Source organism: Pleurodeles waltl, chromosome 5, assembly GCF_031143425.1.
Source record: "Pleurodeles waltl isolate 20211129_DDA chromosome 5, aPleWal1.hap1.20221129, whole genome shotgun sequence".
In the NCBI taxonomy this organism is placed as follows: domain Eukaryota; kingdom Metazoa; phylum Chordata; class Amphibia; order Caudata; family Salamandridae; genus Pleurodeles; species Pleurodeles waltl.
This window is the reverse complement of record NC_090444.1, coordinates 124,122,616-124,138,992: the sequence shown is the minus strand read 5'-3', so window position 1 is coordinate 124,138,992 and position 16,377 is coordinate 124,122,616. Positions and strand designations below refer to the sequence as shown.

At 48.1% G+C, this 16,377-nt stretch overlaps 1 protein-coding gene across 2 annotated transcripts in view; it reads left to right on the top strand.

Annotated features, from left to right (window-relative positions):
- Nucleotides 1–16,377, top strand: part of KIF13B (kinesin family member 13B) — a 537,272-nt gene that overhangs the window by 173,644 nt on the left and 347,251 nt on the right. For both annotated transcript variants that reach the window (XM_069233796.1, XM_069233797.1), the window contains exon 4: nt 13,682–13,742. In XM_069233796.1, coding sequence (XP_069089897.1) covers nt 13,682–13,742 — 61 coding nt within the window. The remainder of the gene's footprint in view (nt 1–13,681; nt 13,743–16,377) is intronic.

Below are 16,377 nucleotides of genomic sequence, written 5' to 3'. Positions count from 1 at the left end.
TGGGGAATATTCTAACTGTGAGCAATCTGCTGTTAGATTATCCACCAGAAAAAGCATTACCGAAGATGAATAACTTGTTAGTCTCTCTAAATGGGGAATCGATTACTTCTGAACTTGTCCTGGATGCAAGGGATCAAAGCAGGCCATTCTCACTTGGTCATATTCTACATGGTTCTGTGAACATTTTAGATGGATATATTTTCTTGAGTTAATTTGATCTGCCATACAAGCTGTCAACCATGTCCAGCTTTTCTTAGACATCTATACAGGGAGTGCAGAATTATTAGGCAAATGAGTATTTTGACCACATCATCCTCTTTATGCATGTTGTCTTACTCCAAGCTGTATAGGCTCGAAAGCCTACTACCAATTAAGCATATTAGGTGATGTGCATCTCTGTAATGAGAAGGGGTGTGGTCTAATGACATCAACACCCTATATCAGGTGTGCATAATTATTAGGCAACTTCCTTTCCTTTGGCAAAATGGGTCAAAAGAAGGACTTGACAGGCTCAGAAAAGTAAAAAATAGTGAGATATCTTGCAGAGGGATGCAGCACTCTTAGAATTGCAAAGCTTCTGAAGCGTGATCATCGAACAATCAAGCGTTTCATTCAAAATAGTCAACAGGGTCGCAAGAAGCGAGTGGAAAAACCAAGGCGCAAAATAACTGCCCATGAACTGAGAAAAGTCAAGCGTGCAGCTGCCACGATGCCACTTGCCACCAGTTTGGCCATATTTCAGAGCTGCAACATCACTGGAGTGCCCAAAAGCACAAGGTGTGCAATACTCAGAGACATGGCCAAGGTAAGAAAGGCTGAAAGACGACCACCACTGAACAAGACACACAAGCTGAAACGTCAAGACTGGGCCAAGAAATATCTCAAGACTGATTTTTCTAAGGTTTTATGGACTGATGAAATGAGAGTGAGTCTTGATGGGCCAGATGGATGGGCCCGTGGCTGGATTGGTAAAGGGCAGAGAGCTCCAGTCCCACTCAGACGCCAGCAAGGTGGAGGTGGAGTACTGGTTTGGGCTGGTATCATCAAAGATGAGCTTGTGGGGCCTTTTCGGGTTGAGGATGGAGTCAAGCTCAACTCCCAGTCCTACTGCCAGTTCCTGGAAGACACCTTCTTCAAGCAGTGGTACAGGAAGAAGTCTGCATCCTTCAAGAAAAACATGATTTTCATGCAGGACAATGCTCCATCACACGCGTCCAAGTACTCCACAGAGTGGCTGGCAAGAAAGGGTATAAAAGAAGGAAATCTAATGACATGGCCTCCTTGTTCACCTGATCTGAACCCCATTGAGAACCTGTGGTCCATCATCAAATGTGAGATTTACAAGGAGGGAAAACAGTACACCTCTCTGAACAGTGTCTGGGAGGCTGTGGTTGCTGCTGCACGCAATGTTGATGGTGAACAGATCAAAACACTGACAGAATCCATGGATGGCAGGCTTTTGAGTGTCCTTGCAAAGAAAGGTGGCTATATTGGTCACTGATTTGTTTTTGTTTTGTTTTTGAATGTCAGAAATGTATATTTGTGAATGTTGAGATGTTATATTGGTTTCACTGGTAATAATAAATAATTGAAATGGGTATATATTTGTTTTTTGTTAAGTTGCCTAATAATTATGCACAGTAATAGTCACCTGCACACACAGATATCCCCCTAACATAGCTAAAACTAAAAACAAACTAAAAACTACTTCCAAAAATATTCAGCTTTGATATTAATGAGTTTTTTGGGTTCATTGAGAACATGGTTGTTGTTCAATAATAAAATTAATCCTCAAAAATACAACTTGCCTAATAATTCTGCACTCCCTGTACTTCCCACCCAAAGTCATCAAGAAGACCATCAACAGACAAATCTCTGAACACCTAGCAAAATGGTGATCCCTCATATTTTTTCTTACTTTCAGTTTTAAAGTGAATTTTTGTGAATTGCAATGCCTGAGTTACAAAAAGGATATTTACATGCTTGCTCATCAAAGACCAGATTGCTTGTAACATAATATTCTCTTTGCCTTTTTTTAATATTTGCATCCTCCTAAACAAAAAGGAAAATATATAAACAGTTCTTTATTGGTTTTCACTTACCATCCAAGTCCACAAGTTTTTGCAGTAAATATATGATAATTCAGAGCATAATGATTTGATTCGCCTCATTATTAGTAAACCATTCCATCTTTAACATCACTCGTCCATGAATACATCATGATAACCATAACTTACACAGTAAATTAAGTTTTCTAGACTCTTTCATCTGTTTAAAATCTAGACTGCCTTTATACTGTTTAAGATCTAGACTATCTTTATGCTGTTTAAGATCTAGACTATCTTTATGCTGTCTAAGATCTAGACTATCTTTATACTCTTTAAGATCTAGACTGACGTTACTCAAAGTACGGCCCGCAGACCGCCAGCGGCCCCACGGACCTACCTTGGCGGCTCGCGGACACGTCCGAGAAACACCATATAATAATGGCCGCAGTACATAAAATAGAAGAGGGCCGTGGGAGCATGTGCAATAGTGGCTTCTTGGCGCATGCTCCCGCGGCCCTCCTCTGTTTACGTACGGCGGCCATTATTCATGGCGTTTCCATGACGATCCTGGCTAGTGGTGGGAAGCCAAAGCCCCTTAAAAGTCAGCGCTTGCAGCTAACTTTTACAGAGCTTTTTCATCTGCTTCCTGTCACCGTCTCCACGTCTGCCGCCCTACCGACTGCCTGCCGTTGTACATTTGTGGCATCTTTACAGTGCTTTATTGAGGCAGGTAAGGCTCTTTGGGTATTTATTTATTTGTTTTTAATGTAGTGTGTGTGTTACTGGGGTAGGGGTATGAGCAGATTGCACTGTGTGTGTGTTTTACTGGGGTAGGGGTGAGAGCAGATGGCGCTGTGTGTGATACTGGGGTAGGGGTGAGAGCAGATGGCGCTGTGTGTGATACTGGGGTAGGGGTGAGAGCAGATGGCGCTGTGTGTGTGCGCTGTGTGTGTTACTGGGGTAGGGGTGAGAGCAGATGGCGCTGTGTGTGCGCGCTGTGTGTGTGTGTTACTGGGGTAGGTGTGAGCAGATGGCACTGTGTGAAGATGGTGCTGTGTGTGTTACTGGGGTAGGGGTGAGAGCAGATGGCACTGTGTGTGTTACTGGGGTAGGGGTGAGAGCAGATGGCGCTGTGTGTATGGCGCTGTGTGTGTTACTGGGGTAGGGGTGAGAGCAGATGGCGCTGTGTGCAGATGGCGCTGTGTGTGTTACTGGGGTAGGGGTGAGAGCAGATGGCGCTGTGTGTGTGTTACTGGGGTAGGGGTGAGAGCAGATGGTGCTGTGTGTGATACTGGGGTAGGGGTGAGAGCAGATGGCGCTGTGTGCAGATGGCGCTGTGTGTGTTACTGGGGTAGGGGTGAGAGCAGATGGCGCTGTGTGTGATACTGGGGTAGGGGTGAGAGCAGATGGTGCTGTGTGTGTTACTGGGGTAGGGGTGAGAGCAGATGGCGCTGTGTGGGTTACTGGGGTAGGGGTGAGAGCAGATGGCGCTGTGTGCAGATGGCGCTCTGTGTGTTACTGGGGTAGGGGTGAGAGCAGATGGTGCTGTGTGTGATACTGGGGTAGGGGTGAGAGCAGATGGCGCTGTGTGCAGATGGCGCTGTGTGTGTTACTGGGGTAGGGGTGAGAGCAGATGGCGCTGTGTGTGATACTGGGGTAGGGGTGAGAGCAGATGGCGCTGTGTGTGATACTGGGGTAGGGGTGAGAGCAGATGGTGCTGTGTGTGTTACTGGGGTAGGGGTGAGAGCAGATGGCGCTGTGTGGGTTACTGGGGTAGGGGTGAGAGCAGATGGCGCTGTGTGCAGATGGCGCTCTGTGTGTTACTGGGGTAGGGGTGAGAGCAGATGGTGCTGTGTGTGATACTGGGGTAGGGGTGAGAGCAGATGGCGCTGTGTGCAGATGGCGCTGTGTGTGTTACTGGGGTAGGGGTGAGAGCAGATGGCGCTGTGTGTGATACTGGGGTAGGGGTGAGAGCAGATGGTGCTGTGTGTGTTACTGGGGTAGGGGTGAGAGCAGATGGCGCTGTGTGGGTTACTGGGGTAGGGGTGAGAGCAGATGGCGCTGTGTGCAGATGGCGCTCTGTGTGTTACTGGGGTAGGGGTGAGAGCAGATGGCGCTGTGTGTGATACTGGGGTAGGGGTGAGAGCAGATGGCGCTGTGTGCAGATGGCGCTGTGTGTTACTGGGGTAGGGGTGAGAGCAGATGGCGCTGTGTGCAGATGATGCTGTGTGTGTTACTGGGGTAGGGGTGAGAGCAGATGGCGCTGTGTGTGATACTGGGGTAGGAGTGAGAACAGAAGGCGCTGTGTGTGATACTGGGGTAGGAGTGAGAGTAGATGGCGCTGTGTGCAGATGGTGCTGTGTGTGTTACTGGGGTAGGGGTGAGAGCAGATGGCGCTGTGTGTGATACTGGGGTAGGGGTGAGAGCAGATGGCGCTGTGTGCAGATGGCGCTGTGTGTGTTACTGGGGTAGGGGTGAGAGCAGATGGCGCTGTGTGTGTGTTACTGGGGTAGGGGTGAGAGCAGATGGTGCTGTGTGTGATACTGGGGTAGGGGTGAGAGCAGATGGCGCTGTGTGCAGATGGCGCTGTGTGTGTTACTGGGGTAGGGGTGAGAGCAGATGGCGCTGTGTGTGATACTGGGGTAGGGGTGAGAGCAGATGGTGCTGTGTGTGTTACTGGGGTAGGGGTGAGAGCAGATGGCGCTGTGTGGGTTACTGGGGTAGGGGTGAGAGCAGATGGCGCTGTGTGCAGATGGCGCTCTGTGTGTTACTGGGGTAGGGGTGAGAGCAGATGGTGCTGTGTGTGATACTGGGGTAGGGGTGAGAGCAGATGGCGCTGTGTGCAGATGGCGCTGTGTGTGTTACTGGGGTAGGGGTGAGAGCAGATGGCGCTGTGTGGGTTACTGGGGTAGGGGTGAGAGCAGATGGCGCTGTGTGCAGATGGCGCTCTGTGTGTTACTGGGGTAGGGGTGAGAGCAGATGGCGCTGTGTGTGATACTGGGGTAGGGGTGAGAGCAGATGGCGCTGTGTGCAGATGGCGCTGTGTGTGTTACTGGGGTAGGGGTGAGAGCAGATGGTGCTGTGTGTGTTACTGGGGTAGGGGTGAGAGCAGATGGCGCTGTGTGGGTTACTGGGGTAGGGGTGAGAGCAGATGGCGCTGTGTGCAGATGGCGCTCTGTGTGTTACTGGGGTAGGGGTGAGAGCAGATGGTGCTGTGTGTGATACTGGGGTAGGGGTGAGAGCAGATGGCGCTGTGTGCAGATGGCGCTGTGTGTGTTACTGGGGTAGGGGTGAGAGCAGATGGCGCTGTGTGTGATACTGGGGTAGGGGTGAGAGCAGATGGTGCTGTGTGTGTTACTGGGGTAGGGGTGAGAGTAGATGGCGCTGTGTGGGTTACTGGGGTAGGGGTGAGAGCAGATGGCGCTGTGTGCAGATGGCGCTCTGTGTGTTACTGGGGTAGGGGTGAGAGCAGATGGCGCTGTGTGTGATACTGGGGTAGGGGTGAGAGCAGATGGCGCTGTGTGCAGATGGCGCTGTGTGTTACTGGGGTAGGGGTGAGAGCAGATGGCGCTGTGTGCAGATGATGCTGTGTGTGTTACTGGGGTAGGGGTGAGAGCAGATGGCGCTGTGTGTGATACTGGGGTAGGAGTGAGAACAGAAGGCGCTGTGTGTGATACTGGGGTAGGAGTGAGAGCAGATGGCGCTGTGTGCAGATGGTGCTGTGTGTGTTACTGGGGTAGGGGTGAGAGCAGATGGCGCTGTGTGTGATACTGGGGTAGGGGTGAGAGCAGATGGCGCTGTGTGCAGATGGCGCTGTGTGTTACTGGGGTAGGGGTGAGAGCAGATGGCGCTGTGTGTGATACTGGGGTAGGGGTGAGAGCAGATGGCACTGTGTGTTTATGGCGCTGTGTGGGTTACTGGGGTAGGGGTGAGAGCAGATGGCGCTGTGTGTGATACTGGGGTAGGGGTGAGAGCAGATGGCGCTGTGTGTGATACTGGGGTAGGGGTGAGAGCAGATGGCGCTGTGTGTGTATGGCGCTGTGTGTGTTACTGGGGTAGGGGTGAGAGCAGATGGCGCTGTGTGTGTTACTGGGGTAGGGGTGAGAGCAGATGGCCCTGTGTGTGATAGACCGGACCCTGCAAGGGTAGGAACTGTGCTGCTGTATCTTTGTCTTGTAATGCTTAGGCACCAAGTTAGACCTTTGTTTGTGCAACCTCCAAACAATAATGCTTACTTTTATAACCCATACCCACCAACCCAGGCCAGCCAGAGAGAAACCACCCACCCATGAAAACTACCAAAAATCAGATGACAATCCCAATATAAATCAAACCATTTGTGAAGTGTCCAGTGGGGTACACTTTGTGTGATGGGCAAACACCTTCAGCTTACTCCTCCTCCCAGCATGCTGAAAAAAAACAATCTCTAAAAAGGGGCCCGTATACCATTCATTGGCCTCATTATCACTCTAGTATACCTAGCAGATTGCAAGCATAATTGCAAAAAATACTTTTTATAACATGGTTCTCTGGGAATCTGAAAAGGCCAGCATGTGTGTTGACAATTGTTAGATCACGATATGCTTCGTTTCCTTTTACACATCACTTTATATTACTTTGGTGTTGTGCACAGAGGTCTGTAGCGAGACGCAGTGTTGGTCCATTGGTCGTGAGGCGGTGTCAGTCCATCGGTCGCTCGTGAAGTGTTGTAGGTCGGTCGGTCGTGAAGTGGTGTCGGTCCTTTGGCTGTGAGGGGAAAATCTGATTCCTGACCCTTGAAAATCATTGCACAAACTTGCTGAGACCAATGGCCTACAGTCCAGTTACCAAGCCTTGCAAACGACCCAGATCCATACAGAGTGAACACAGATCATTCCAGGCAGCATGGGAAGAAGAGTACTTGTTTGTTGAATGGCCAAAGGAAAAAGCTACCTGTTTGCTTTGCAAAGAGAAAGTAAATGTTCTTAAGAGATATAACCTGGAACGGCACTACAAAACTCGACACGCAAGTTATAGTGAGAACTTCCCATTGCACTCACAACTGCGTTCAACAAAAGTGGCATCGTTAAAGCAAACACTTCTTTCCCAGCAGAAGCTCTTCCTTTGCCAAATGAAGGAATCTGAGGCTGTTACAGAAGCATCATTCAAAATATGCTACTTGCTTGCCAAACATAAGAAGCCATTCACGGAGTCAGAGCTGGTGAAGAAATGTTTCCTTTCAGCAGCTGAAATTTTGTTTGAAAACTATAGCAACAAATCCAGCATTTTAAAAGAAATTGGTGCATTACAGCTATCGGATTCCACTTGTGCACGCAGAATAGAGGCAATGGGTGAAAATATCCAGGAGCAGGTGATCAAAGCTGTCAGAGTCACCGTTCTTCAGCATTGCCATGGATGAGTCCACAGAAATAGGTGATGTGGCCCAGTTATTAGTTTGGGTGAGGTATTTGGACCAATCGCTTTATCCCGAAGAAGAGCTCCTGTGCCTTCTACCACTGCACGGGCACACAAGAGGAGAAGATATTCTGGACAGTATCTGCAACTACTTCGAAACACATCGCATACCACTGGACAGTCTTGTTAGCATCACAATAGATGGCGCTCCTGCTATGGTAGGCCATGACAGAGGCTTTGTATCTTTGCTTAAAAAGAAGCTCACTGGACAGCCTGTAATAGACTACCACTGCATTATTCATCAGGAAGTTCTGTGTGCAAAATTAAAGAATGGAGAACTGAATAACGTCCTAAAACTTGCAGTGAAAATTGTTAATTTTATTCGTGCCAAAGCCCTTAACCGTAGACCTTTTAAGGCTATGCTGCAGGATTCAGAAGCGGAATATACAGACCTCTTGATGCACACTGAAGTGCGATGGCTAAGCAAAGGGAAAGTTCTGGAGCGGTTCATTGCTTTGCTTCCTGAAATTGAACACTTTGCAAACAGCAGAGGTCAAACATTCCCAGAACTAAAGGATGTGTAATGGCTTTTAATGCTCCATTTTCTTTCAGATCTATTTGCACACTTCAATGCTCTTAATTTGATGCTGCAAGGCAAACAACAGCTTGTGTGGTCCATGATGAATGGTATTTACTCATTGGAAAGTAAGCTTGTGCTATTCAAAGAACAACTGGATGTTGCTGACTTCACCCACTTTCCAAAACTGTTGGCTGTGACTCAGAGGTTTCCAAATGCACAAGAAATGCTGCCAACGCTAAATCTTGGTGCATGTCTTGAGGAAATTTCTAGGGAGATCAAAAGGCGATTTTCTCAATTCAGAACCCTCACCCCCTGTTCAGGCTGGTTGAAAACCCCTGGATGGTGAGTGCACGAAATCTTGATGCTGTTGAACTTATTGGCGTGAAAAGACCGCAAGCACAAATGGAGCTGATAGACATGCAGCACAACTCAGCTCTCAGAGCATCTTTTTTGGGGCAGGCACCAGAAGAATTCTGGAACACTGTGCCTTCTGACAAATTTCCTGTTCTTTCTACAGTGGCCCAGAAAATAATTTGTATGTTTGGGTCAACATATGTTTGCGAAAGTTTGTTTTCCACAATGGGACTTTTGAAGAGTAAACTCAGAAATAAGCTAACAGACTTACATCTGGATCAGCTCTTAAGGCTTGCCGTTTCAGACATAATACCAGATTACAGAACACTAATAAGTTCTTAGTATGTCTTCCTTTGACATACCTATTTTCCAGACTCGGAGAAAACTGTGCTGCATTGGGCCTGTGCTGAATATCCTGTTCACAAGGATTACCATGCCATGCCTCTTAAGATTACTATTGTCTGATAATAAAAATGTTTTTCAAAATGTCCTCTTTGTAGGTTTGTAGTTATACCTGGATTCAAAATGCAGCATTGTTTAGCAATGTTTTGAAAAAGGGGGCGGGTGGTTGTGCCCCCTATAAGCCCCCCCCACCCCCGCTGTCACTTCAGTGCGGCCCTCGGCCGCAAACCATACTGCAATTTTGGCCCCCGAAAAAAAGTTTGTGAGTACCCATGATCTAGACTATCTTTATACTCTTTAAGATCTAGACTAGCTTTATACTGTTTACGTTCTAGACTGCCTTTATACTGTTTACGTTCTAGACTGCCTTTATACTGTTCAAGATCTAGACTATCTTTATACTTTTTAAGATCTAGATTATATGCTGTTTAAAACCTAGACTGCCTTTATACTGTTTAAGATCTAGACTATATACTGTTTAGGAGATGTGTGAGGTGACGAAGTGTGAATAGCAAGTAGTAATGGAAAGAAAAAATCAGCTGTTAACAGCCTACAGTATCAGTTGAATAATATTCTATAGTGCCGTACATATAAGTGAACAAAGCAAGCTCCTACGCACTATCAAAGCGTAAGTGTAAAGTAGGCCACTTGCTGCATTACCTAAGAAAGTAGTACTTTCCTGTTGTAGGGCCCAGAGTAATTGTAATGAATTATATCTAGCAGAGTTTTTAATTCTCTTTCTCTTCTGGTCTTGACAAATAATCAAATGGATGGGAGTCCTGGGGGAAAACTCCTTCAAGGTAGAGTTGTCTTCCTATCACATAATCTGTTCATATATAATTGTTCATTGAAATTTGCAAAGAAGTTTTGACAAATTTGTTGTTACATTCCAGAGCTTACACTGGAGTTATGTTGATTGCTCACTGAAGGCAAAGAAGCTTTGCTGCATCAGCCACAAATTGCTTCGGATATCACTAATGGTGCTTCTTGTGTTAGTGGCCCATGTGCTCTGTGCGGAAATGCATATTTGACAGCTTCATTGCAGCATTGTGATATACGGATTAAAGTCCATTGGTAAACATCTATTCTCTCCCCCAAAGTATTTTTCTTAGAAATCTTAGTCTTTAAGCATCAGTTGCTCAAGCCGTCAAGTATATCTGTTTGCCCGCCTTGGGATCTGTAATCTTCCTGGTTTTGAAAGCTTTAAGTCTACCACCATTGATAAAGAGGGTTCGTTCACAGCTCAAAACCCTTCCTCTTGTGTTCATGATGCATCCAAGGAAGTGACTTACCTATGGTTCACCCCAAAGAGGCAGAATGTCCAATTATTTTATCCAAGATTGCTCGTCTTCATGTTATCAATGAGGAATCTCTCTCCTCGCCTTTGAAATCACTCATCTGTTCCAAAATGTATGTTTCAAAGGCTTTTCTAGACCTGTGGCAGAAAATGAAACCTTTGTGATCATGTTACTGCTACTTCATTGTCTCCAAGAGGTCAAGTACCTCTTGAATCTCAGACCAGCTCTATTTCTAGAACAAATTTGTAAATGCATTGCGTAATAAGGTAAATACGTCTTGCATTATTGTGGATATACAAATATGAGATTGTATCAGCCTAGTGGGTCTTTGGGGTGCATATTACCACATTTGTATAAAAAAACATTCCAGGGTGCATCTCCAGATCTGCAGTAGCATCACACCAGTACCTCCTTCAGAGGAGTTTTCGGTCACTGAGTAAGTCAAGCCTGATTACGATGTGCATTGGACCATCAAAGCCAGTTTGGATCTGGCCTTCCTGGCTGAGACACCATGAACATCTACAATGTAATCAGCCACCTTAACTTGAAAAGAAAATTCCGAACTCGTCTTTCTGAATCCTCTGTGACCTTGCTTTGCCTAGGAGAACGATTCTGTTCCCAACAGATTACTTTATTTATTTAATAATTACTCCAGGAGGATGCTGATATTTAAATATAGCTGTCCTCGCTTCTTACATCCCTGTGGTTCCCCATGCCAGGTGTTAGACATGGGATCTTTGGTATCCAAGATCAGAAGAAGATCAGAAGAGGTTAGTGATTAGAGCTAGAGTCTATCAGTTTCCTCCTAGGTAGGCCAAGAAAGTAATCTCTAAATGTTGCTGTAGGCTGGGCTCCAGGATCATTAATAGCAGATGCAAGGAGTGAAAAAACAGCTTCAAGGTGCATTCTGTACAGGATTCAGCTGGAGAGTGGGTGTTTGGTGCTGTGGGTTGGATGCAACTTCTAGCTCCGTTTTGTAGCCAAGGACTCCTCCAAGGACAGGATACAGCCAGAAGTTTGGTATAGCAGTGGCACAGCAGGCTGTGAACATGGCAGGGGCACCGCTCATTGTGAGCATGATATTGACACATTTGAGAGCTGGCATGACAGTAGCACAGCCTGGCTGTGAGCGTGGCAGAGGCACAGGTGAGGGCTGGCATCGCTGTGGCACAGGCAAGGGTGAACATGGTTGAAACACAGCATGGGTGCCTAATGTGACCATGAAAGCTGTGGCATTTGATTCCATTCCATTCGGCTGACCTCTGTAAACGAAGGCGTAGAACATTACAATAACGATAATCTGCCACCATGCCAGTCTAGTCGGGCATTTTCCTCTGTGTCTTTGCACCTGGTGGACATTCTTGGTTTGCAGTATTACTGCCCTTGGGGTCTACCATTTCACATATAGCGTACTCTCCCAGTGACTCATTGCACCTCACTAATACCATGACCATAGGACGAGGACCCCTTGAAGTCTCCTCGATTTCATTCCCCTCATTACCCTTTCTCTTCATCCTCTCGCAAACTACGTTTTATACCCCACGCAGCTAGCTGCAGGCTACGTTTAATACCTCAGGCAGCTGCAAGCTTTGTTTTATACCCCATGCAGCTGCAAGCTACGTTTTATACCACATGCAGCTGCAAGCTACGTTTTATACCACATGCAGCTGCAAGCTACGTTTTATACCCCATGCAGCTGCAAGCTACGTTTTATGCTCCACGCAGCTGCAAGCTACGTTTTATGCTCCACGCAGCTGCAAGCTACGTTTTATGCTCCACGCAGCTGCAAGCTACGTTTTATGCTCCACGCAGCTGCAAGCTACGTTTTATACCCCATCCAGCTGCAAGCTACGTTTTATACCCCATCCAGCTTCAAGCTACGTTTTATACCCCATGCAGCTGCAAGCTACGTTTTATACCCTACCCAGCTTCAAGCTATGTTTTATACCCCACACAGCTGCAAGCTACATGTTATACCTCATGTTGCTGCAAGCTATGTTTTATACCTCACACAGCTGCAAACTGTGTTTTATGCCCCAGTCAGCTGCAAGCTTCATGTCATATTTCACGCAGCTGCAATCTGTTTTAAATCTTATGCTGCTGCAAGCTACGATTTATACCCCAGGCATCTTCAAGCTACGTTTTATACCCCAGGCATCTTCAAGCTACGTTTTATACCCTAGGCATCATCAAGCTATGTTTTGTACCCCACGCAGCTGCAAGTTATGTTTTGTACCCCACGCAGCTGCAAGTTATGTTTTGTACCCCACGCAGCTGCAAGCTACGATTTACACCCCATGCAGCTGCAAGCTATGTTTTACACCCCACGCAGCTGCAAGCTATGATTTACACCCCATGCAGCTGCAAGCTATGTTTTATGCCCCACGCAGCTGCAAGCTATGTTTGATACCCCACACAGCTGCACACTACATTTTATATCCCACACAGCTGCAAGCTGCATTTTATACCCCACGCAGCTGAAAGCTACAGTGTATACCCCACGCAGCTGAAAGCTACAGTGTATACCCCAAGCAGCTGCAAGCTACGGTCTATTCCCCCCCAGCTGAAAGCTACCGTTTATACCCCAAGGAGCTGCAAGCTACGGTCTATACCCCACACAGCTGAAAGCTACAGTTTATACCCCACGCAAATGCAAGCTGTGGTTTATACCTTACGCAGCTGCAAGCTACATTTTATACCCCACGCAGCTGCATGCTACGTTTTATACACCCACACAGCTGCAAGCTACTTTTTATACCCCCACACAGCTGCAAGCTACTTTTTATACCCCCACACAGCTGCAAGCTACTTTTTATACCCCACGCAGCTGAAAGCTACGTTTTCTACCGGTTTCTATCATAGAGTGTGTTTTGGGCTGGCAGCAATGGCAGGGTGTTTTTTGGGCTGCTGGCACAAGGTGGATAATCTACAAGGCGCAAGGAAAGTTTTGAATCCGATGTAAGGAACACTTGGGGCAAGCAGCACTTTAGCCTGGGTACACTTGGAGTGAAGTCTCTGTGGTGGAGCCTGGGGATATTTTGGGAACTCTGACGTGGATTCTGTATTTTGCGGGGAGCAATGGTGGTGATCTTTGGAAATGTGCGTCTGACCAGTGGAAAGAAAAGGCACAGCGATTCCAAATGCCACCATTGTTTTGTTGTGGACTTTGAAAGGGGTGCACCACAAGCTGGGCTACTCTGAGATCCTCTTTAGTTGTGAAGTCTCTGTACAGGATAAATGTTGATAACAATTTCAGCTAAAAAAGTGCATTTCCTCAGCAAAGCAAAACTTGTCCCACTCTAGCCTGAAATGAATTTCTTTCATGGCTTCCGTAGCATCAACAACAGAGAATGCTGTCCGAGCAGTCAGTGCTTAAGGGTGTCGTGTTAAATATCCGGTATGTGGTTGGAGCGAATAACTTGTTTCTTGGGTTTCTGTCTTTTTTGTTTATATCTGACAAACATCTCCGAGATTAAAAACTCCCAAATTTTACTCCAGTTTTGTGAAACTGATGTGGAGTGCTGGTTTCTGCCTCTTGAAAGGTAGGCGCAGACCCAGCTCTGATGTGAACTCACCCTGTCACTCTCCTGTTTGTTTTCTAACAGGTGTTTGCCTACGACCACTGTTTCTGGTCCATGGATGAGGCTGCTAAGGACAAGTTTGCAGGTAACCTTGACTCTTGAGTGTGTTCGTTCGTCTGTGTGGAGTCTGTGTGGAGTCTGTGTGGAGTCTGTGTGGAGTCTGTGTGGAGTGCTCTTCGTCGTTGGCCCGGGTCTGGGTGAGCTTGCTGAAGCTCTGCCCTTCTCCAGGCAGCTGCTCGTGCATTCGTGTACTTACCTGTCAGCACCTGGCCTCCCTGCTATTTGTTCCCCACCTCAGTGCCTGCGCGCGCCTTGCCTTGTCCCAGGTCACCCCGACATGACTTCCAGATGCACACAGTGGTCCCAGACTAACAAACGCACAGTGGGAGCTGCACTGGTTTGTAGGAACTTAGGGCCAGATGTAGCAAAACTCCAAATTGCGAGTTGCAATTTGCGAGTCCCAGCGACTCGCAAATTGCAACTCGCAATTTGGAATGCAGAAAGGTGTCTCAGACACCTTCTGCGAGTCGCTATGGGGTTGCAAAGACCCACCTCATTAATATTAATGAGGTGGTCGCAATTTGCGACCCCATAGCGAGTCAGGGCACTCACGGGGATGGTGGCCTGCTGGAGACAGCAGACCACCATGTCCGTGACTGCTTTTAAATAAAGCAGTCTTTTTTTATCAAAGTGTAGCCCGTTTTCCTTAAAGGAAAACGAGCTGCACTTTGAAAAAAAAAACGAAACCTTTAGTTTCGGTATTTTTCAGGGCAGGTAGTGGTCCCTTGGACCAATGCCTGCTCTGAATTTTTTTTTTTTTTACCAGACACAAAGGGGAAGGGGTCCCATGGGGACCCCTTCCCGTTTGCGCCTGGGTTACCATCCACTTCAAGTGGATGGTAACTGCGCTTTCATTTGCGACCGCAATCGCGGTCGCAAATGAAAATGCATAGCATTGCGAGTCGCAAATAGGAAGGGAACACCCCTTCCTATTTGCGAGTCGGAAATGCATTTTGCGAGTCGGATCCGACTCGCAAAATGCATTTCTACATAGCACAGAGGCTTTTGCGACTCGCAAAACCCTTGCTACATCTGGCCATTAGTACCCAAGACCAATCCCTGCTCTAGTTCAGAGCATGAGGTGGAACACATGGAGCAGTCTGGCTGGGGTGGGGGTACACACTGGAGGGAGAAGCATGAAGCCCTGACAGCGGGCTCGCCCATGCTTTACCCTACCTTACACTATGGGTATAATATAGCTTGCATTTGCTGCTGGTGCAGCTCTCTGTGGCTGTGAGCTCCAGGGGTGCAAATCTGAGCATGATCGGAGCTCCCTGCTGTGTGTTAACACACATCTGTGTTTTCTGAGGGTTTTTTGCACCATGGCTCAGGGAAGCATACAGATATTTCCCATTTAGATGGGATTCAGGGGTATAGCAAAGGCTCCTGCAGCCCCCGCAGTGCGGGGGGGGGGGGGGTAGTGAACTCCAGGGGGCCCCCTCAGCACAGTACTCTGGCCTGAGAACTCCTGTTTGAGTCCGGAGGGGGATCCCCTCCATGTAATGTGCCAAGGGCCCCCTCAAGTTCGTTACGCCATAGACGGGATTGCTTGTGACTATTCAGGGTAAGCCTTATGTGCATGCAGGGCAAGCTCTAACATACCAGGCTAGAACAGCAAGAGGCTGACCAGAATAGGGCGTTGTGCTGGCAACATCATGCCTTTACACCGTATGCACTTCCCCACTTGCCCATTTTATTCTCCCCTCTCTGCCTGCTCACCTTGCAGTTTCTGCTGCTCTCTGCCTGCTCACTCTCTCTCCTCTGCCTGCTCACTCACTCTCTCTCCTCTGCCTGCTCACTCACTCTCTCTTCTCTGCCTGCTCACTCTCTCTACTCTGCCTGCTCACTCACTCTCTCTCTCTCCTCTGCCTGCTCAATCTCTCTCTCCTCTGCCTGCTCAATCTCTCTCTCCTCTACATGCGCGCGCTCTCTCTCTCTCTCTCTCTCTCTCTCTCTCTCTCTCTCTCTCTCTCTCCCTCTCCCTCCCTCTCCTCTGCATGGTCACTCTCTCCCTCTCCTCTGCCTGCTCTCTCTCTCGCTCTCTTCTCTGGCTGCTCACTATTTCTCTTCTCTGGCTGCTCACTCTTTCTCTCCTCTGCCTGATCACACACTCTCTCCTCTGCCTGATCACTCTCTCCCTCTTTTGCCTGCTCACTCTCCCTCTTTTGCCTGCTCACTCTCCCTCTTTTGCCTGCTCCCTCTCCCTCTTTTGCCTGCTCACTCTCCCTCTTCTGCCTGCTCACTCTCCCTCTCCTCTGCCTGCTCTCTCGCTCCCTCTCCTCTGCCTGCTCTCTCGCTCCCTCTCCTCTGCCTGCTCTCTCGCTCCCTCTCCTCTGCCTGCTCTCTCGCTCCCTCTCCTCTGCCTGCTCTCTCGCTCCCTCTCCTCTACCTGCTCACTCCCTCTCTCCTCTGCCTGCTCTCTCTCTCTCTCGCTCCCTGCTCTCTCTCGCTCCCTGCTCTCTCTCGCTCCCTCTCTTCTGCCTGCTCATGCTCCCTCTCTTCTGCCTGCTCACTCTCTCTCCTCTGCCTGCTCACTCTCTCTCCTCTGCCTGCTCTGTCTCGCTCCCTCTCTTCTGCCTGCTCATGCTCCCTCTCTTCTGCCTGCTCACTCCCCCTCTCTTCTGCCTGCTCACTCCCCCTCTCTTCTGCCTGCTCACTCC